The 22670-nt window shown below is 41.3% G+C and overlaps 1 protein-coding gene across 1 annotated transcript; it reads left to right on the top strand.

Annotated features, from left to right (window-relative positions):
* Positions 1-10451: 10451 nt before the first annotated feature.
* MLANA (melan-A) lies at positions 10452-22295 on the top strand. Its single transcript, XM_060762298.2, has 5 exons — positions 10452-10536; positions 16773-16867; positions 17809-17905; positions 20009-20113; positions 21960-22295. Exons 2-5 carry the CDS (start codon positions 16794-16796, stop codon positions 22026-22028), a joined length of 345 nt encoding a protein of 114 aa, XP_060618281.2. The 5' UTR covers positions 10452-10536; positions 16773-16793; the 3' UTR covers positions 22029-22295.
* Positions 22296-22670: the final 375 nt, after the last annotated feature.

The raw sequence follows: 22670 nt of genomic DNA, 5'->3' as shown, positions 1-22670 counted from the left end.
CTATGGCAGGCCTCCTCAGAGGCTGTGAGGTCTGTTGGAAACTAGGAAAATGGGGTTTATATACCCGTGGAATGTCCATGGTGGGAGAAAGAACTCTTGCCTGTTTGAGGCAGGTGTGAATGTTTAAATTGGTCACCTTGATTAGCATTTAATGGCCTAGCGGTTTCAAGGTCTGTCTTCTTACTGCCTGGAGGAATCCTTTATTGGGATGTGATAAGCTAGCCCTGATTGTTTCTTGTCTAAAATTCCCATTATTTTGAGTGCTGTTTTTTATTTACTGTTATGGTTTTTGAGTTTTTTTTAAATACTGGTAGCCAGATTTATTCATTTTAATGTCCCCCCCCCCCCCCCTTCTGTTTAAATTGTCCACATGCTTGCAGATTTCAATGGCTTCTCTGGGCAAGTTACACAATTCTCTGAGGTCAAGAGAGTGCAACCCCCTCTGAAAAAAATTATTGACCAAGAAGTCTTTGTGATAAGGTCTTCTTGAGGCAATCTAAACTTTGTGCCACCTAAAACCTAAAATAGTCAACACTGAGATTAGGTATTGCAAAAACAATGCAGCACATGAGACTACGAGCATTGACATTGTTGGATATCAGCCTTACTATGACTGAATCTACACTTTCATACTGTATAATGCAGAATAACATTATATGAATTCAAACTATATTATATGGCAGTAGATCTTAGGCTGGATCTCCTATGGAGCTGGAATGAGCCCTGAAACTCAATCAAGAAGACAAACAGACAACAAACAATAACTTCGGCCAAAGGATGCACCAAATAAAAACACTGCTTTCAGTCCAACCTGTTGGACAAGTGAGCTTATTAACGAAAGATCCTCCCCATGAATGTACAGCAGATTAACTTATCAGCAGCAGCACCAGTAGCCAAAAGTGATAAAAAGAACAAAAACACACAGACCAATGTTATCTCTTCCATAGGAGGTTTTTCTTTCTAGCTAAATAATATGGTTGCACTATTTAAAAGAACAAGGTTTCCATAACACAAATAAAGTTCTTTACACTTCCTTTTTTGCTTCCACGCTGGGCTTCTTTCTCATGCAGATAAACAGCTTTGCTCTCACAGAGCCTTCTCTCACAACAAAGTTAACCGAAGCTTCACACAGTACTTTTTACAAACAGCAACCTTCATGCTAGAGCTTTGCATACGATGGCCTTCAACATGGGGCTTCCTCTCACCAAAGCTTCTCACACTAGGCTTTCACACACAGAGGCCTACCTCACACTGAGGACTTCTCATACTGAGAGCTCTCTCGGACTAACACCTTTCACTGAGGCAAACTAACACTGAGGCCTACTCACACTGAGACCTACTCACACACCGAGGCCCTTCTCCCACAGAGACCTCTCACAGACAGAGGGTGAACTAACACTGAGCCTTCTCATGCTGAGGCCTCTCACAGACTGAGTTGTGCTAACACTGAGGCCTCCCTCAGACTGAGGGCTACTAAGCTACAGGTACACCTGCTTATATAGAACTACAGCTTTTGCTGAGTCGTTACATCCATTTAACTCTTTCAGTGCTTGACTCACATTTTTGTAATTAAAAATACCTAGTTATTTTTAATATTTCTGACACAACCTACTCACAACACTGATTGAGAAAAATAAAGTTTATTTCAAGCATTAGTGTTTTATAGGATTTCAGAGTTATAAATGTAATGGCAAAGTGCACATGAGCAATATCTAATGCATATGAGGCACCTCTGTGTGGCCAGTACAGAATCTAACCAGAGCTTTTTGTTGTTGTTTAAGAGGATGTTCTCAGAATCTGGAATTTTATGTAACCATAACTTCTGGTTGTTGGAGCAGGGCACATAATATTGCAGTTGCAGCATTTCTAGCATGGCAAAATTATATAGCTCTGCAAATAATACAGACCATGGGGAGACTTCAAACATTATCAAAATGGACTTGGTCAGGCTCAATTAAAACAGATCAGCATACAGTATAAATCTTTAATTCTTATTTTATGCCAATAATATCACTCCTAATGTTCTTTTGCAATAATATTCTGACTGTTTAGTAATTTTATCACAATATTATTGCATTTTAATAACGGCTTTAATTAATGAGTACGTTAAAAGTGGAATGAAAGCATGAATCTATATAAATAAAAATGTAATGTTCGTTTGTGGGATTAACATAACTCAAAAACCACTGGACGAATTGACACCAAATTTGGGCACAATAATAATAATAATAATAAAAACATATAAAAACAATGAAAAACACAGCAGAAGAGACTTAAGAAGCCAGAAACCCCAAAAATTACATTAAAATGCATGCGCAAAACCACACACATATATATGCAAACACACATATACACAAATATATACACACACATATAAATACACAAAACACATATACACAGGCTGGGACACAGCAACACGTGGCAGGGGACGGCTAGTCCATTAATAAACATTGCCCATTTCCCATATGCTGGCTAGAAAACTGTTAACATATTTGTGCATCAGGCACGCTATGCATGTGGGATTAATGTTTGCCATGGCGCAGCAATAGATGTATTTGGCTGACAGCAGTAGAAGAAGCACAATTGTGCATACAACAATATAATGATTATGATTACGCTTTGTGCTCTGCACATGTTTCACTCCTCATTCTGTATCACACAATAGCACCCAGACATTGAGATGGCTTGCACAATGTTTCTATTCTGCAAAGGGGTTGAGCTGGTGCAGCATATCTCCACATGTGAATATGTATACAATGCTGAGGGAATGTTGGATTGCAATCATAAAATGTTTGTTGGTCTCATCTCTGCTCCCATCAAATGTAAAACCAATAGATATTTTTGTTTCTGCTGTTAGTGCATTTTGAGGGGGAGATGATTCAGGGAAATAGACCAGAATAGCACAGGAAAGCAAATATGAGTACTGAAATCTGGATTGGAATTCATGCCAGCAATTTAGATTTCTAATCGATTCAAAGGGAATAGACCAGGTATGGGCAAACTTGGGCTCTCCAGGTGTTTTGGACTTCAACTCCCACCATTCCTAACAGCCTCAGGCCCCTTCCTTTTCCCCCTCAGCCGTTATGCTGGAGGCTATGGTCGAATAGCTGTTTGCTCAAGGTTTATGTTTTGCTTTCTCATTTGACTTAAGATGAAGATGCCTTATTTTGTGTTACTTACAAAGACTATGTAAGTTTCTTGCACTGTTTGTTTTTTGTATGCAACATTGCAAATTTGTATTTCATCTCTGCTATTAAGAGTAAAGATTTTTTTCCTGTTCATTTCTACTCTTGTCTGTGTGTCTTGTGCATGGGACATGGCTAAGATCCGTTTGCTGTGCAACAGGCTTGATGTGCTGCCTTCTTGGCACGTTTCTCCCTTTTGCCCTCCATTCATTCCTCTTTGAATTCTGCAGCACTGCTGGTCACTGCTGACCTCCAGTCAGAGGACTCAAGGGCCAGGGTTTCTCAGTTCTCAGTGTCTATACCAGTTTTTAAGGTTAGCTTTAAGCCCATCTTTACATCTCTTTTCCTGTCCAGCAACATTCCACTTTCCATTCTTGAGTTGTGAGTACAGTAACACCTTTGGGAGACTGTGATCATCCATTTGGACAACATGGCCAGTCCAGCAGAGTTGATGGCGTAGGAGCATCGCTTCAATGCTGGTGGTCTTTGCTTCTTCTTGCAGAATTTTTCGGAGGCAAAACTATAGGATGGCGGAGCTCCCTCCTTAACAGAAAATCTGGCCATAGGATACACAAAGAAGCAAAGCAATACTAAGGCTCCTTCCACACAGCTGAATAAAATTCCACGTTTTCTGTTTTGAACTGGAATTTACAGCAGTGTGGACTCATATAACCCTGTTCAAAGCAGATATTGTGGGATTTTCTGCTTTGATGTTCTGGGTTATATGACTGTGTGGAAGGGCCCAAGGAGAGGGTGACCATCCCATTAAGGGCCATATATCCCAGGATCTGATCCCAGGTTTTCTGTTTATTCCAGATTATCTGGCAGTGGGGACTCATATAATCCAGGTTAAAGCAGGAAACCTGAGATCAGATCCTGGGATAGAGGCCCTGTCTGGAAGAGCCCTCAGGACCAGTGATCATGTGAATGCTAAGGGAGAATGCAATAAAGTCCGCGTAAGAGATGGAGAAAGGATCAAATCCACAAGGAAAAATACAATTAAGTAGTCAGAATCTGAATGGAGAAAGAATCTCTAGAAAACTCTAGGTCCTCCAGCACAACTCAAGATTTATAGAGAAGATTTAATTGAATCCAGGTTGGGGATGATTGGAATAGCCAAATGTTTTGAAAGCACTATGGAGACAGTTACATATTACATGTAACATTATACTATTGGTTTATGCATTACAGGTACTCACTGGCAATGAAGTTAAATGAAGGGGAAATGTTTTAATAATGTTTTTGATTGATTGAATGTGGGAGCTACAATCTACTTCTTATCTTTTACCATTATTATGTTAATTACTTTCTTTGAAGTGTCTGAAGTCTTCATCATATTGGGAAGATGTTAAATAAATGTCAATCATAGTGGAGTAATATGTTACTGGAGCTCCCTCTAGAGAGTCTAAGAAATAAGGTAATATGCCTGTATCAGTTAAAAACTAAGCTCAGTGTACACAACGGGATAATAATTGCATGCATGCAACTCCACAAATCAAATCATGAGAAGCCTTTCCTGTAGAAAACTAGTAGGATGAGAAGAAAGCTAGAAGTCTTCTGCCATTTAATTTTCCAGATCAATTGCTTTTCTTTTATGTACATTGAAGAGGCACTATCGCAACCCACACCACACACAAAACACAATTTCTAACCCAAGTGTTTAGATGGCAGGGATTGCTGTTATGCTGTTTTTATATATTGTTATAATGTTTTTTTTATTTTGTTTTATACTGTTGTTATAAATTTTAATGTGTTACATGTGTTACATTTTAACTATGTTGTTGGGCTTGGCCCCATGTAAGCCGTCCTGAGAGATGGAGGTGAGGTATAAAAATAAAATTATTATTATTATTATTATTATTATTATTATTATTATTATTATGCTCAGTATTCCTTCTGCACGGATTTGGAACAGTCGCTTCCCTTCAACTAATTCAGCTTGTTTGGCCTGGCTGGATAGCCATAACAGTGGGGGCTGAGCTATCACGTCTTTTCATTTGTAATGGGCCCATGTAGCAGCCAATCACAGCTCCTCCTCCCATATTTGGCACCACGAGGGCACGAAGAGGCTGCCGTGTGCTGCTTGCACAGGGTTTCCCTGTTAGCCCTGCCTGTTGGGCCAATCAGAATAGAAGAACACTGTGATGTGTCTTACACAAGCTGTGTCTATTTAATGGGGCAAGTGCCTCCATTACTCTCAGTTGCATCCTGGCTCTAGAGAGGTGCTTCAGTTCGATTGCCTTGCCGCTCACTTTCAGCTTTATTTTTTGGCCTGGCTTGGCTTGACCTCTCTCTAGCATTGAATCTTTTTGATTTTCCTTTATTTCCTTTATTTTCTTGATTCTTTTTATTTAGTGGGACTGGGAGTTGGGAAAGTGTGGGTTGGGTGGGTGTGCTGGCACGGCTGTTCCAGGAGATTTGATTCTTTTTCTTGCACTGTTAGTTTGTTTGAATTCATCTGGGCCATGCATTTTGCAATTGGGTAGCTTTCCCCAGGTTGCAATCATAGGGCCAAGAACCTATCAATCATCATTAGAGCCTTGAGATCCACCCCTTTCCCCAGGTTTGGAGGGAAAGGGGGACTTTTAGTTCAATCTCACAGCTTGGAGCCTAACAGACAAGATGTGTGGCCTTCTTCTCCAACCTGCAAAAAGGCTTTATTTCTCACAGCTTTGCTGGGGACTAAAGGTACAGTTCCACAGCTTTGCTGGGGGAAAAAGAAATACAGCCAGCTTTGCTGGGAAATACAGCCAGCTTTGCTAGGCAAAAGGAATGGTTCCACAACCTTCTTGGAAAATCTAAAGGACACCATCTTGGCAGATCTACAGAAAACCTTATCTGGTAAGGGACACTCGGGCTATCCATAAAGCAGATTGGAGCCAGGAGTAAGGGCCTCACGCCAGTTAGGTAAAGGAAGATTGCCCAAGGAGGGGTCAGAAGGTTTCCCCAAGAAAGAAAGGAACAGTTTATCAAGCAGTTGCCTGTCCCTTGTTGGCATATCGAGAAAGCTACTAGTTTTTCAAGATTATAAAGCATTTAATTCATTTGTTCAGAGATTTAAGCCCTAATAAAGAACTTTGTTGAACTTTTTTTGAGCCTCTACAGAACTTTGTGTTGGTAAACCTAAGGGACCCTTTAGCTGAGGCACCCCAGGATCCTGTTGGGCATACAGAAAGCGCGTCCTGTAAACAGACACTATCATAGGCCCAGCACGCGATAGCACAGTGGGCACACTCCTTTGGGGACTTGCTCTGAACTGCTAAAACTTAAAATAATATGCTCAAAAAACACCCAAATATGGCTAGATTTTCCACAATACATTTAGAAAATGTTTTCCTCCCCGTGGATTATACAGGAGTACCCCCAAACTGTGAGCCTGTGTTTTTGGGGGGAGTGTGACTCCATCTAACTCAAGCTGAACCCCATTCGAATGCAAGCATTAGTGTGCCAGCTGCAGCATGTAGGTTTGTCACACAAGATTGCATACTTTTTATGCAGCAAAGATGCTGATTAGTAGTCCCTCTCAGATCACAGCAGTAGCCACACTGCATAGGGATGAGGAGCCCCTGGTGGCACAATGGGTTAAACCCTAGTGCTGGCAGGATTGAAGACCGACAGGTCGCAGGTTCGAATCCCGGGAGAGCGTGGATGAGCTCCCTCTGTCAGCTCCAGCTCCCCATGTGGGGACATCAGAGAAGCCTCTCACAAGGATGGTAAAACGTCAAAACATTTGGGCGTCTCCTGGGCAACGTCCTTGCAGACGGCCAATTCTCTCACACCAGAAGCAACTTGCAGTTTCTCAAGTCACTCCTGACACGAAAAAAAAGATAGGGATGACAAGGTCAACTGAATCTCTCTGCAAAGGGGAGGCCAGTCTTAAGCATGTGTTTTTAAAGGGATTTAATCCTTTTCCCTTTGTTTTCGTTCTTTTTGCAGTTTTCCTTGTTCTCTCTGGTAGCCATGTGTGACTAAAGATCTGAGGATCCCCAGTTTGATACTAGCTTGATGCACATAGTTTACTTAGACTTTTAACTGGAGAAACTACAAGTTTCTTCTGATGTGAGAGAATTGGTTGTCTGCAACTTTTCTCAGGGGAAGCCCGGATTTTTTTTAATGTTTTACCATCCTTGTGGGAGGCTTCTCTCATGTCCCCGCATGGGGAGCTGGAGCTGACAGAGGGAGCTCATCCACGCTCTTCCCGGATTCGAACCTCCAACCTGTCTGTCTTCAGTCCTACTGGCACAAGGGTTTAACCTAGGGGTCCTCAAACTTTTTAAACAGCGGGCCAGGTCACAGCCCCTGAAAATGTTGGAGGGTTGGATTATAATTCTTTAAAAAAATGAATGAATTCCTATGCACACTGCAGATATCTTATTTGTAGTGTAAAAAAAACCCACTTAAAAACAATACAATAATTAAAACGAAGAACGATTTTAACAAATATAAACTTATTAGTACTTCAGTGGGAAGTGTGGGCCTCCTTTTGGCTGATGAGATAGGATTGTTGTTGTTGTTGTGCGCTTTCATTTCAGACATGCAGGCCCTCAGGCCTCAGTTTGGGCATCCCTGGAGCCCATTGCACCACCAGGGGCTCTTGAAGACATGTAAGACTGACAGTGGGTTCATCATTGCTTACAACAGTAACAGCAGACCTTTGATATCTAGTATCCTAAGTCATCTGAATGTTAAGTCAACACATGCAAAGTAAATGGAGAAGCCTTATCATCATGTGGGTTATTTGTGACAGCTGCGTTGCTAATATTGACAAAGAACCCCTTTATGGTGCTCTGTATTGTTTTCTCTAAGCAGTGATGCATTTGATTCCGAGAGGGAAGAAAATAAACTGGCATTGGTTTTAAACTGAAAAATGCAAGGAAACTTTGAGGGTGAATGTTATGTGCTTTCCCTGCTTAGCCTCGACATGCAGTTGAATGCATAGTGCAAAATTATGTGCCAATTTGAAGATGTTTGTGATTCTACTAAACTCAACACGAACATAAAAGTGTGCATAGTAAAAAGGTAAAGGTTTCCCATTGACTCTGGAGGTTGGTGCTCATCTCTATTTCTGAGCTGAAGAGCCGGTATTGTCCGTAGATTCCTCCAAGGTCATGTGGCTGGCATGATTGCATGGAGCGCCATTACCTTCCCGCAGAATCGTTACCTATTGATCTACTCACATTTGCATGCTTTCAAACAGCTAGGTTGGCAGAAGCCGGGGCTAACAGTGGGAGCTCACCCCACTCCCCAGATTCAAACCACCAACCTTTCAGTCAACAAGTTCTGCAGCCCAGCGGTTTAACTCGCAGCACCACCGGAGGCTCCTACTCAGATATTTTTTAATTACTTTATATATTTCCTTTCTCCCTAGATGGAATCAAGGCAGTTTCCAAAAATAGTAAATTAAAATCAGTTTATAATACAATTTAAAAACAATTACAATCGCTTTCATGAAAAATATTTTAAACAAATTTAAAATATGCAAGAATTTAAAAGATCAATAAAACAGCAGCCCTCCTGCTTATACATTAAATGCCAACTTAAAAAATGTTTCTGCCTGAAATAAGACCCACTGAATTCCTGTCAGAGAGGCTCATCTCATTAAGATACACAGAAAAGTAGGTCCATTGGGTTTCATAGCACTTACTTGCAAACTAGGCAGAGACTTGCAGTCTAAAGCAGATCCCTGTGCTCACCAATGAATGTGCTGCAGAAAAAGAGATGCCTTTGCCAGTTGGTCTATTTAAAAATACATTGAGTTGGAACAAGAGTGGTGGTGGTGGTGGGGGGGGGGGGGGGTATATAAACCTGAAGGTCCAGATTAATTATTGGAGGTGGTGCCATGACTCGACAACAACAGTCCAGTTCTCAAACCACGGCATCAGACTGGTTTTCAATGCTTGTCTTGATTATCCTTAGTATATTTTTTATACTAGGAATAATAAAAACTAGTTTTAAATATTATTTGATTACGAGCTGTATCTGCCACCTGTTGCTGTGAACAACCTTCCCTCCTCTTTCTATCTTTCTTTCTCTTCTTCCCTCCCTCCCTCTTTCCTTCCCTCCTTCCTTCCCTTTTTTTCTTTCGTTCTCTCCTTCCTTCACCTTCCTTTTTCTTTCTTTCCCTTCTTCCTTCTCTACCTATTCTTGAACTGCAACTCCTGGCAGTCTTCCTGATTGATCTACCTATCCACTATCTTTATGTAATCTATGTATCTTATCTATCTGGAGGATTGCTGGGAGATGCAGTCCAGGAATAGGAAATAGGAAATAAGTACAGATTGGGATGCTCTCAAAGAAATCCAAGGAGAAGCAAGCTTGCAACTTGGAGCAGTGCATTTGGAGCATCCTTTCCCCCCCCCCCCCCAAAGGGCCCGGTCTAGGGGATGCTAGGAGCTGTCATTTTCATGCATGCACTGTATCATCATTAAGCTTTTTTGGGTTTTTAAGTCCTTTCCGCTGTTTTTTGGAAGGGGTTTATGAGTGATGGTTATCCGTTGGTTTGTTAGGGGTGTAATGTCCAAATTTCGTGTCAATTCATCCAGTGGTTTTTGAGTGCTGTTAATCTCAGAAATGAATATTACATGTTTATTTATATAGATACCTAGTATGTTTTTGTTTAAAACCCCAGACATATTAACTCTGCCTACTTAGCATAATGTCTAGTGATTTTCGACATCAGAGCTTGGAAAAATTACCTTTTGGGGGGGGGGGGGGGGTTCAATGTGTGAGAATGTTGCCAACCAACATGGCCATATTGACTAGAGGATTATGGCATTTATAATCCAACCCGACCCCCCCCCCCCCCCAAACACCCCATAATGCTTCCAAGCTCTGATTAGGAGATCAGCCTGCTTATCTATATAAATATTTATGTAAGATAAGATAACGAGAGATCATAAGTATAGACTTTGGAGTGAAGAAAGAAAAGAAAACAAAGATTCCATTGGACTGGCCTTTCTATAAATCGAGGTCCATTGGAGAACTGGACCTTTCTATTGGGAAGATGAGGACCACATGAACTCTATTGCTCACATAAATCAGTTGGAAAAGCCACCTTTCCTCCAGGAATTCCTAGAAATTCAGTGCTAAACTTTTAAGCAACCAGGTGAAGTGAAGGGGCAACAGGGATGGGGAAATCTAAAAGAACAGAAGCCATTCCTTGGGATTTAGCATTTCAGGCCAATTAGCATGATCAAAAGCTGGGCTGCCAGGAATTCAGACTCGTGATAGTCATGAGCGCTTGCTTGTCCACAAGGGAAAAGTGAAAAAAGTTAGCAAAACAGAATGGGGAGGGGGAGGGAATCTTGTGATACTTTTAGCTCTCAGCCATAGTCTGGATCTGTGTAAGTAGGTAAGTCATAAATTCCTTGCTCTTGATTTCTGCAGTAAATTAAGGTTTTGCTTTGCTAGTGTTTCCTTGACTCTAAAAGGTGCATTTAATGAAAAAATGCATTTCTATTCTTGTGTTGCTTTTAAATTTTTGATACTGAATGTGTGTGTGTTATTCATACCAGAAGTTGCAGTTGTGATGCTTAGCGGAAATTGAAGATCGTGACTGCACAAAGGCTATTCAAATCTCATTGCATTTAATCAGATTTAAGCCATGTAACAGCGGTTAAGATTGCAGCCAATATGTTTATCCCTGCGTTTCTGAGATTGCAGTCACAGAAATCAGATTAAACCATTCAATTTGATTTGATATGGACAGTTAATTTTCTTTGTCTATTTAAACAAATGACAAACATATTAGAAAGTATTGATTGTGGGATTAGAAACAAAAATAAGACAATTGCAGGGAAGGAAGAACTTAAAACCCAATAAAGTTTTTAAAATGTATGCCGTTACAGCATTTTTATTTTTTCTAGATCATAAATAATGAAGTTCTGTATTTGGGGACCATATTGTTTCCAGGCAGTTATTTAGAGACTGTAATTTTATTTTAATGTGTGTGAAATTTTGCTTTACAATGACAAAATGGGTAACTATTGCATGTATTTGATTCTAAGATGCCATCAATTGTAAGATGCACACTAATTTTAGTAAATGGTTCGGGCCCCTCCTATCTCTGCTAACTCTGAACCAGCGCAGACTCTTAGATATGCCAGGGAGTCCCTCCTCTTGCTCTCACCACCATCCCAAGCACGGTTGGTGGGGACGAGGGAGAGAGTCTTCTCGGTGGTGGCCCCCTGCCTTTGGAATGCCCTCCCCAGGGAGAAAAGACAAGCCTCATCACTATCTTCCTTCCAAAGGGATCTTAAAACCTGGTGGTTCCAGCAGTTCTTTGAAAATGATTAGCTCCAGACCCATCTCCGGCCATCAGATAGGACTCTGCTCTGCACTTTATCCACATCCCACTAGCCCTGAAAACCTGGTGGTTCCAGCAGTCCTTTGAAAATGATTAGCCCCAGGCTCTACCCTGACCATCAGCTAGGACCCTGCTCCACACTTTATCCACTTCCCGACCCTATGTGACTTTGTTGCACTAGCCTTCTCATAGCTGTCTAGGCCCACTTTGGAATTTTGGCCATTGGTAGTTCCAATCTTGCCCGATGGAATAATATTGGTACTGGCTTTTAATTTTTTTCATGTCAGGAGCGACTTGAGAAACTCCAAGTCGCTTCTGGTGTGGACAATTGGCCGTCTGCAAGGACGTTGCCCAGAGGACACCCGGATGTTTTGATGTTTTGACCATCCTTGTGAGAGGCTTCTCTCATGTCCCCGCATGGGGAGCTGGACCTGACAGAAGGAGCTCATCCACGCTCTCCCTGGATTCGAACCACCGACCTGTCGGTCAGCAGTCCTGCCAGCACAAGTGTTTGACCCACTGCGCTTCCGGGTGCTCCAGCTTTTAAATGTGTGTGGTTATTTTAATAGTATATGTTTATGTTCTATAATTGTTATTTTATATGATTTTGTGTTGGCAATCGAATGCTTTGCTCTATGCTGGAAACCGCCCTGAGTCCCCTCGGGGAGACAGAGTGGTATACAACTAAAGATTATTATTTATTTATTTACCGCCAACAGAAAAAAAGCTTTATTTAAAAGACACAAAAGCACCCGCAGTTCTAAGGCGCACCCTCTTTTTTAGAGAAGCTTGTATGGGGAAGATGTGTGAAGAAATACAGTAATTGCTTCTTGAAGACTGTTATTGTGCAACTATAATCTACTTGCCCCAAACATGGCTTTTCCCAGGGGATCCATACACACACCCCACACACATGTGGACTATCTGTGTCATATTTCTACTACTGTTTAAACATCTGTAAAAGGGTGAAAGTGAGATTAGCTGCACAAGGTCCCACTACCTGATCCTACCGCTGAATCTGCAACAGCACTGAAGGCAAAACTTGTGACATCTTCTGTACAAAAACACTTAGGCTATAGACAAAGATTTCAGTTACAATGCCATGTGAACATTTCAATTATGTTTAGAAGTACAAATCTTGTTTCACTTGGGCCCCAAGTGGTGCAATGGGTTAAACCCTTCTGCCGGCAGGACTGCTGACCGATAGGTCTGCGGTTCCAATCCGGGGAGAGTGGGCTGAGCTCCATCTGTAAGCTCCAGCTTCCATGCAGGGGCATGAGAAAAGCCTCCTACAATGATGGTAAAACATCAAACATCCAGGTATCTCCTGGGCAACATCCCTGCAGACAGCCAAATCTCTCACCAGAAACAACTTGCAGTTTTTCAAGTTGCCCCTAACATGAAAAAACAAAACAAAAAAAAACGTGTGCCAGTATGCCAGTATAAACCCAATGGAAATGCTACTGTGCTTAAAAACAAGGCATACACTCTCCATACACTTTTTTAAGAAAGGGGAAAGTGTGGGAAATTACCAGATTCCATGTTAGGACAGCCATATAAAGCGCCTCCCAATTCCATCAGGGAGAGTTCCTCCGCTTTGCTATACTTCTTCAAATTAAGTAAAGGTAAAGGTTTTCCCCTGACATCAAGTCGAGTCATGTCTGACTCTGGGGGGTGCTGCTCATCACCATTTCTAAGTCCATAGACACCTCCAAGGTCATGTGGCTGGCATGACAGCACGGATTTGAATGCAATATTCCTGCTTCTTGGCAGGGGGTTGGACTGGATGGCCCATGAGGTCTCTTCCAACTCTTTGATTCTATGATTCTATGATTCTATGAGTGCTGTTACCTTCTCGCCGGAGCGGTACCTACTGATGTATGCACATTTGCATGTTTTCCAACTGCTAGGTTGGCAGAAGCTGGGGCTAATAGTGGAAGCTCACTCTGCTTCCCAGATTCGAACCTGCGACCTTTCGGTAAACAAGTTCAGAAGCTCTGTGCTTTAACTCACTGTGCCACCTGGGGCTCCTCTTCAAATTCGAATATTTAAGTTGCTTTACATAATATAAGCATACACATCTTGACCTTTAAAAGGTGTGTAGACCTTTGAAAAATGCGATTGAACTTTGCATTGAAATGTCATAGCCAATGGCTGTCTCTGCAGCTAGAATCCAGTTGCTGGCCAATGCTGATATATTCCAGTTACATAGAAGCTGTAGGCTATATTTCGGATGAAGGAACTGGCAAAAACAGCTCTTTGTATTCCTTGCCTAAGAGAACCCTATGAAAGTCATGGGATTGCCATAAGTTGACAGGTTCATACACATCATACACAAAAAGATTAATGTTTATTGTGCAAGAAAGCATTCAGTACTTCCTTGTGCGTGCCTTTTCCCAGGCACTTAAGGCCAATCCAGACAACCTCTGAGCATACAATTGCTCTTGTCTACAAGTGGACCAGAAGGGTGTACCTGGTTGCCCTTGCACATCACTAAACAAGGGACGGAAGACTGCTCCTTTACAACCTATTAATGGTTGTAGTCATTGACTGAGAATTATAGCATAGGGCCGTTGGCTGTGCTCCACTAAGATCTTGGGGTGTATTTACTCTGTAGAATGTATGTAGTTTGACATCACTTTAACTGCCATGTCTCAGTGCTATGGAATCATGGGAGATGTAGTTTATTAAGGCCTTTGGCTTTCTTTGCCAAAATGTATTGGTGCCTCACCAAACTACAAAGCCCATGGTTCCATAGTGTTGAGCCATGACAGTTAAAGGGATGTCAAATTGCATTCACTCTACACTGCAGAGCCAACCTTTGTCTATGACACCTTATCATAATACAGTGTTCCCTCACTTATCGTGGGGGTTATGTTCCTGAACCACCCGCAATAAGTGGAAATCCCTACAGTGGACCTGGGTTTCCCTACAATAGTGCCCTCTGAGGAAGAGGAGGAAGAAGAGGCAGAGGAGGAGGGAGTTGCTGCTACTGTGCTGTCGCTGCCTGCTGCAAGTGCTTGGGGGTGCCTCCACAAACAGCTATAGTTCCCACTGAGCAGGAGACACCCATGTCCCTCCCTCCACTGACAATGCAGGTTATAATGAGCACCATGAACATGTAGCCCGAACCCTGCCAGTGTCCTCCATAAACACCGTACTGCCCCCCACCCAAGTGAAGGCTTTCATGCGAGGACAATTTCATCCTAGATGTTCTGTTTTCCTTCCACATCCCAGGGTTCTTTTCTCTCTCCATTGCTGTGGAATTTGCATGACCCCACCCACTGCCTCTTCCTTAACTTTTTACTACCCTTTCCTATGGCAAATAACAAACAGTGGAATGGATCAGCAACTGAACAACAGTTTTGGGGAGAAATTCACCATGATTTACAGTAGTTGTACTTGGTCTACATCCAGAGAGCATTGTGAACCCAGTCAATGATGGAGCTGGACCAAACTTGCCATGGATGATGGGACTTGCCATGATGGGACTTGCCATGGATGATGGGACTTGCAGTACCTTCACTGATACTGATTGCCTGGGACCAAACTTGGCACAGAGAAGCCCTATGAACAACTGAACATACTGTAGGGATTTGGGGAAATGGACATTGATTTTGGGAGTTGTGGTTCACCTGCATCCAGAAAGCATTGAACCCAGCTGATGTCAGATCTGGACCAAACTTGGCACACAGTCCCAACATGGCCAACTGCAAATACTGTCAGGGTTTGGGGGTGATTGCCCCGGGAATCTGAGAATTGTAGTTCACCCTTATCCAGAGAGCACTGAACCCAGCCAACAATGGATCTGGACCAAACTTCAGTGATGTTACCTAACATCCCAAAACAAACAATGCCTTCTTCTAATAACCCAGGCACCACTGGGTTCCCAAACTAGTATTTCTATAAAATACACATATAAAAATACAGAAAAACATAAACTAAAACACAATAAACATAGAATGTAGATTTAAAATCCATAGCTAAAAACTGCCTGGGTAGGCCTCCCAGAAGAGATAGGTCTTCTGTTGTGTTTTAAATTCCAACAGCTCATTTGGCTGCTGGATCTCTTCTGGCAGGCCATATACATACGAGGAGCTGCTGATAAATCTTTGGCTTTACCCAGAAAGAAACGGGATAGGAAGATGAAACTTTACATTTATTCCACATACTCTCCACTGATACCAACACACTTCTAACAATTTGGGGACCCTCTTTGCAGAGAGCTGCTTCGTGTTCATATGTTCATAGATAATGACACAAACATGTTCATGAGAAATCCCCTTGATGTCTGCTATTCCTTTAGCTGAAATTCGACAATTCTCTAGTATGAGGTTGTGCACAGCATTGACGATCTCTGGAACAACAACCACTCTCGGTCATCCAGGACGTTCCTCATCATTGGTGATGAAGTGGCCCATTTTAAATTTGGCAACCCAGTTCTTAACTATAGAATATGAAGGGCATTGATCCCCCAATGTCTGCGACAGATCACCATGAATATCCTTTGCGGACTTTCCTTACAGAAACAGGATTTTTATCACTCCTCTGCTCTCATTTGCCATAAATATAGCCTTAGACTCCGCCATTTTGTTTTCCCACATGCCTAGATCACTGTTGCCATAAGCTACAAACACAAAATGTTGCAAACATATATGAGACACACAAGAACACAAAGCCAAAGACTTATCAGCAGCCCCTTGTAGAATCATAGAATAACACAGTTGGAAGAGACTGTATGGGCCATCCAGTCCAACCCCCTGCCATGCAGGAAAAGCATAATCAAAGCACCCCCGACAGATGATCATCTAGCCTCTGCTTAACAGCCTCCAGGGAAAGAGCTTCCACCACACTCTACAGCGGAGAGTTCCACTGTTGAACGGCTCTTACAGTCAGAAAGTTCTTTTTATTGTTCAGGTGGAATCTTCTTTCCTGCAATTTGAGCTGATTGCTCTGAGTCCTAGTCAAATATTTAAATATTCATACATACATAGTTTTGGAAAACCAGTCATATGACAGAGACACAGAATCTTTCCTCTCCGGGTGTTTGGTTAGTAATTCCTATCAACCACATTTAGAATGGCCAATAGTAAAAGACTGGGGGGATTGTCTCAGAAATCTGAGAGGCCAAACATTCCCTAACCTTGCCCTACTGCATCTCTGTTATTTCAATGGCTACGTATAAGCAGTATAATCTCTCTGCTAAGCTTGTTTTTTTGTCTTGCATATGAAGAATATTATGGGATTGTATTGTATGGAATGGTTAATAACTTTGTTCACAGGTGTGACCCCTGCCAAACAAAATGCCCAGAGGAGATCATTATTTTGATGGCAGCTTTGGCCGAGGGAAGAAATTCACTTCACTTTCAACAGAAGAGTAAGCAGAGCATCAATTTGAATCTTTAAAACACCCTTCTGATTGTTTTCAAATATGATTTCCTTTCTCTTAATCTATGCTGAATTCTTCTTTAACAGCAAATTATAATTTTAATGGAAAACATCATTTCTTTAACAAATAGTCTAGTTACCAGAGGCAGAAATACCACAGAATCGTGGCTAGCTCCATGAAACCATAAGGTTTCCTCTGGCAAGTTTTGTGGATTATTAGGACCGCGGGTAAAAGGATCTGTGCCTGGTGAGCGCAAGCTAAACCATATGGGCAAAGAAACACTCACCAGGTTGAAGCCAAGCCACAGAGGTTTATTCAGTTTGGTCAAAAGGCATGGAAGTACAAGCAGATACCTCAAAGTGTGCAAGTATAAAACATACAGAGAAAGCAAGACATACAGAGAGCAAAATCTGTGCTCTAATTGGCTGAGAGCACTGCTGATGTTGCTGCCCCCAGGCAGGGATTCCCTTTTGTGGGGAAATGACAGGCAGGGATTTGCCAGCCGGGGAATCAATTAGCTGGTGGGACGTATTGTGGTTTGACAACACAAGGAATACTCTCAGAGGTTGATTTGTCAATGGGAGAAATGACAAGTGTACTGAGAAAGGTTGTTTGTACAGGAGGTCCTAAATGAATATCTGAAAAGCTGGATAAGCTAAAGCATGTATATTGGTTCTGCAGATATGGGAATTGTACTGTTTTGGTTAAACAGGAGACACCTTGTATTACGGCTTGTTATATCAAGTTTTCTATTTAAATTAAAAAAATCTTTATGTCTGTACTTTGATGAGACGTAAACACCATAAGTGTGTTAGTGTATAGGCGATTTGAGTATTTTACACTTATGCCCAGTCTAATGTTTACAAAGACTGAAGGCATCTCTAAAAAGACATGTTTTACATAATGATTTTCTATCATTTTTTTAACAGGGCTGCAGGTATTGGACTTCTTGTTGTGGTTCTTGCAGCTTTATTGCTCATTGGCTGTTGGTATTATAAAAAGCGCAGAGGTTATAGAAACCTTTTGGTAAGGATACATTGGCTTATTACTACCCTGGTTAGGATTGTATTTATTGCTATAGTTGGCCTGCTAGACTCACCAGTTTTGGACAGTGCTTAATTTCAAAGAAAACATGCGGACACTCAAGTCTTCTCATTACAATCTACCTTTTCAGATCTGAAATCATTAATCACTGATGCATAAGAACACCTAGGACCTCATCCCACAAGGCAGGGGGGAGGGAGGCATCTTCTTTGCGTGGTGTTCTGTAGTGTTCCATCGTTAAAGAAAATGGAGAATTTGCTCACTCTCGTCACACGGGATCACTTCCTCCAATTTTGAGTTCAACCATCAATTTCATTTCCCTTCACATAGTCTCCCATTTCAAGGAGAGCAGCACACTTTTAAACCACTTCTCTCAATGGGACCCATACAGACTAAAAACCACTAATGGTGACAGAGGGAGCATTGAGGGACATTAGCAGACTGCCGACATGAACACCCACACACAATGGAGTGTAAACGGGCACATTCATCACTTCCTATTCCAAGGAAAATTTTCTGTTTATAAGCATTTCTATGTCCAGGGAGAGGTGTGAATTCCTGCTCACCTTTCAAATCCTCCCATTTTTACACTCTGCAGTGACAAAATTCCATGGGCAACCCACTGAAGTGTGTAGAAATGGAGAAAAACCTCAGTCTGATGAGGCCCTTGGTGATGAATAATCATTAATTATTCTGCCCCATTGAGTAAAAACATTCTGCTCAGTGGGGCTCCAATATGCCCTTATTGCATATATTCATGGGTTGAACCTTGATATGTGAAACAAGACACTAGAGCTGAGCCCTGGCAAATGTTAAACCTTTGGCGGAGTTATGCAAATATACATGACAATTTAAAAATGTTCTGCATGAATATAGTGGATAGTGTCACCAAAAAACCCGACTTACTAAGTAATAGAACCCATAATGGAATAATACATGAGTTCAACATGAGGGTTGCTGTTGCCTCCCATTCAGACATACACAAACCCGCTTAGCTTCAGCAGGGGGCATGTAGTACCATGTCAGAACAAGGAAATCCCCGCTCTCACAAATACAGTAGAGTCTCAATTATTGAACCTTCACTCCTCCAACGTTCTGTATTATTCAACGCAGTCTGCCTCTCGCCTGGAAAAACAGCTGTTTCAATACATTGCAATGTTTTGGTGCTAAATTTGTAAATACAGTAATTACTACATAATGTTACCATGTATTGAACTTTTTCTGTTGATTTGTTGTGAAACATGATGTTTTGATACTTAATTTGTAAAATCATAATGTAATTTGACATTTAATAGACTTTTCCTTAATCCCTCCTTATTATCCAACATTTTCGCTTATCCAACATTCTGCTGGCCTGGCTATGTTGGATAAGCGAGACTCTACTGTATGCAATATGAAGAGGGCACCCCTATGAGCTTCTTACCTATTTATGAATAATAATGTCGGATAGAGTGCATAAAAGAAATGGAAGGAACATTCTGGCCAGTGGAGTTTTGAAACTGGTATTAGAGACAGAGATAAGCAATAAACACAGATGCAAGCTGTTGTTTGCTATCAAGTCAACATCTCCTGGTGGTGCAATGGGTTAAACCCTTGTGCTAGCAGGGCTGAAGACTGACAGGTTGTAGGTTTTAATCTGGGGAGAGCGTGGATGAGCTCCCTCTATCAGCTCCAGGTTCCCATGTGGGGACATGAGAGAAGCCTCACACAAGGATGGTAAAACATCAAACATCGGGGCATCCCCTGGGCAACGTCCTTGCAGATGGCCAATTCTCTCACACCAGAAGCAACTTGCAGTTTTTCAAGTTGCTCCTGACATGGAAAAAAACCCATCAATCTTTGGCAACACTTTGAATGAGAAGCCTCCAAGAACCTGTCGTTAACTGTCCTGCTCAGATCTTGAAGACATAGGGCTAGAGTGATTGAATCAATACATCAATAGTGTGGCCTGACCACTTTACTGGGCATGATTGTATTTTCTCTGGATGTAAGACTCATGTGCAAAACCAATTCATTTTGTCCCCATTTTTTTTCTGGTCTCCTTTTTCTTTTTCTTCCCTTCTGTTCATTCTGCCTGTGCTACAGAGTAAGAACTTCAGAATGACCACTATGAAGACATCAGATGGTAAAAGTGCCTTGCTGGGCTCCAAGCTAAGTCTGCAGGAATACAACAGCAACTTTACCCAAGCGGTAAGAGGACTTTTTCTCCTTATATCTAGTCAAGCTGTTTCTGATGGCCAGAGAGTGCAATTCTTCTAAAACTAGATGTTGTTAGAGAGGCATTCTTAGAAAGTGTAGCTAAATAAACTCTTCTTAAAACGTTTGTACTGGAGGACAGATGATCGGTCTTTGTATGCCCTCCCAGAAAATACATTATGTCAAAAATTCAAGGATATTGTGAAGGTGTGTGCTTAAATTTCATGAGAACTTAGTGAGCATTTTGATTGATATGAGACTTCAAAGTTTAATTGTAAAATCAATCATTTCAGTAAGGGTGGGTAGTAGATCTTGTTTCAGTCCGCCAGACAAACTGTTCTAGTAGATCTTTCTTCCTGAAAGAGAAATTGTTGTTGCTAAAATGTGTGACCAGGAGGTAACTTTGTACATTTTTAGGAAGTGGAGTTGCTACATCTATGTACATTTGTGTAGGTGTGTTTCTGCATGTTGCTATCTATATTGTTTTTACAGAACCCACTGCTGCATCTGTTGTGGACAATGTGCTATTTTCATATTTGTGTGCCTTACATTCCAGTATATATTGAGTCTGATGTTACACATCTGCAGGTTTTATTTTTGTGGATTTGATTCTAATGTTCTTTCTAAGAATCTCTCAATTCTCCAGTGCAACTCTATGGTCAACTTCCTCCAGAAGCTGACTATAGAGTCAAGCTGGAAGACCTAGAAATATCTAGAGACATGTTCTTTTGGGTAATGGAATTTTTCACTTTTAAGGAGTCCTGTACCCGTAACCCCAGTGAGTGTGGAAGGCTGGCTATACATCAGTCATCCACACATTGGGCTTGTGCAGATTCGGAATGTTTGGTTCCCTTCGGCCAATCCAGTTTGTTTGGATAGCCATAATGGCACGGGCCCAGCCATCACATTTTCCCACGTAACAGCTGATCATGGCTCCCCTTCCCCTCTTTGGCATCATGAGGCACACAGAGGCTGCTGCATGCTGATCTCAATGGGTTTCCCTGTGAGCCCTGCCTGTTGGGTCAATCAGAATCGAAGAACATCATGGAGTGTCTTATGCAAGCTGTGTCTGCTTCCTTAACCCCATTGTTGGAATCCAGGATCCCTCAAAGGGAAAAAAGGCAAGGGTGTCCCAGGAATGAAATGGGGAGCCTCATAGGTTCCCCATTGCTGCCAATGGGCTGGATCTAGCCGCATTTTTCGGCTGTGGAACAAAAATGGCTACCCAGCTACCCACCTGTTTTCGGGAGGCATGCAAAAATGGATTCATGGGTCTATCAGAAACAGGCAAGCAGAAATGGATCGAGGTTCAGCCAAAATGCACATGTGTACCACACATCTTTTTAAAAACTTTATGCTAAGTTTTAAATGAAAAAAACTTGGTTCCTTCTCTTTCTTAGTTGTGATATGTAATACCGAAGAAAATTAACAAATTAACAATGTAATCAGGTATTACATTGAGATTCAGACGCATGCAAATGGAAGCAGGGCTACCTGTCCCTTCCTACCTGCAGCAGTCTCTTGAACATATTTCCTGACAAGATTTTGTCCTCTTATGCAAAAATTTGGTCCCACTGATGTCATTAGTTACAATAATCTGTGTGATTAATCTAGAATTGATCAAATTTATTTACATGTAAGTCTGCTCTTCGGCAAACATATTTATCTAATATCAAATACAGTATCAGTTTTAAGATTAAAACATAAGGGAGTTCTTAACTATTTTTTCAAAAGACCATGAAAGTGACAGGAAACCTTTAAGAAAAAATACTAATAGAAGTAATTAAAGTTTGTTAATATTTCTCATATGATTCTTATCACCCAACTTTTGTTAATGTAGGTGCCTGATGCTCCACCAGCTTATGAAAAGATCTCTACCAACCCATTGCCACCGCCTTATGTGCCATGAAACTAGAACAAAGCTATTCACTACCTGTTTAATTGCATACATTGCCATTAATTTCTAGCAGTACCTGAAATGCATGTAATTATTACTAGTTTCAAAAAAAAAAAAAAACCCCAGTTGTTCCCTATTGCATGTGGTCCTTAAGACATTGATGACACACCCTTTGCATCTTTGCTGTATTCTTTGTATGGAATTATTTAACCTAAGTTTAATGGAAATTATATACAAGGAAAACTACCAAGCATAATAAATATTGAAGAACAAGAACAAGTGTTTCTGAAATCTATGATGCTTTAAAGTAACGGTATTGCATGAATTTTACTGTTCTTTTGGTTATTTTACTAAAACACACAGTGCCATTTTCTTCATGTTCCAAGGCTTATCTGCCATTTGAGAGTTTCATAAAGAAAAGCTGGGTTGATGAAATGAAGTGTCTTATTCTTTTCAAATCACACTCATGAATGATTTAGAACAACACAAGCTTGACATAGTCTTAGAATACAACTGAAACTAAATGATCACCCGAAAACTAAACAAGTTAAGTAGAAACTATAATTAGCATTGTAGAAATTCCAGGTATTCATGTTGTGTATTAGACTGAAATGACAAAATAGGTTTTGAATTTTGCCAGAAGGAGCCTAAAGC

The sequence above is a fragment of the Anolis sagrei genome, chromosome 2 (genome assembly GCF_037176765.1).
Source record: "Anolis sagrei isolate rAnoSag1 chromosome 2, rAnoSag1.mat, whole genome shotgun sequence".
Classification (NCBI taxonomy): Eukaryota; Metazoa; Chordata; class Lepidosauria; order Squamata; family Dactyloidae; genus Anolis; species Anolis sagrei.
This window is presented reverse-complemented; position numbering and strand designations above follow the sequence as displayed.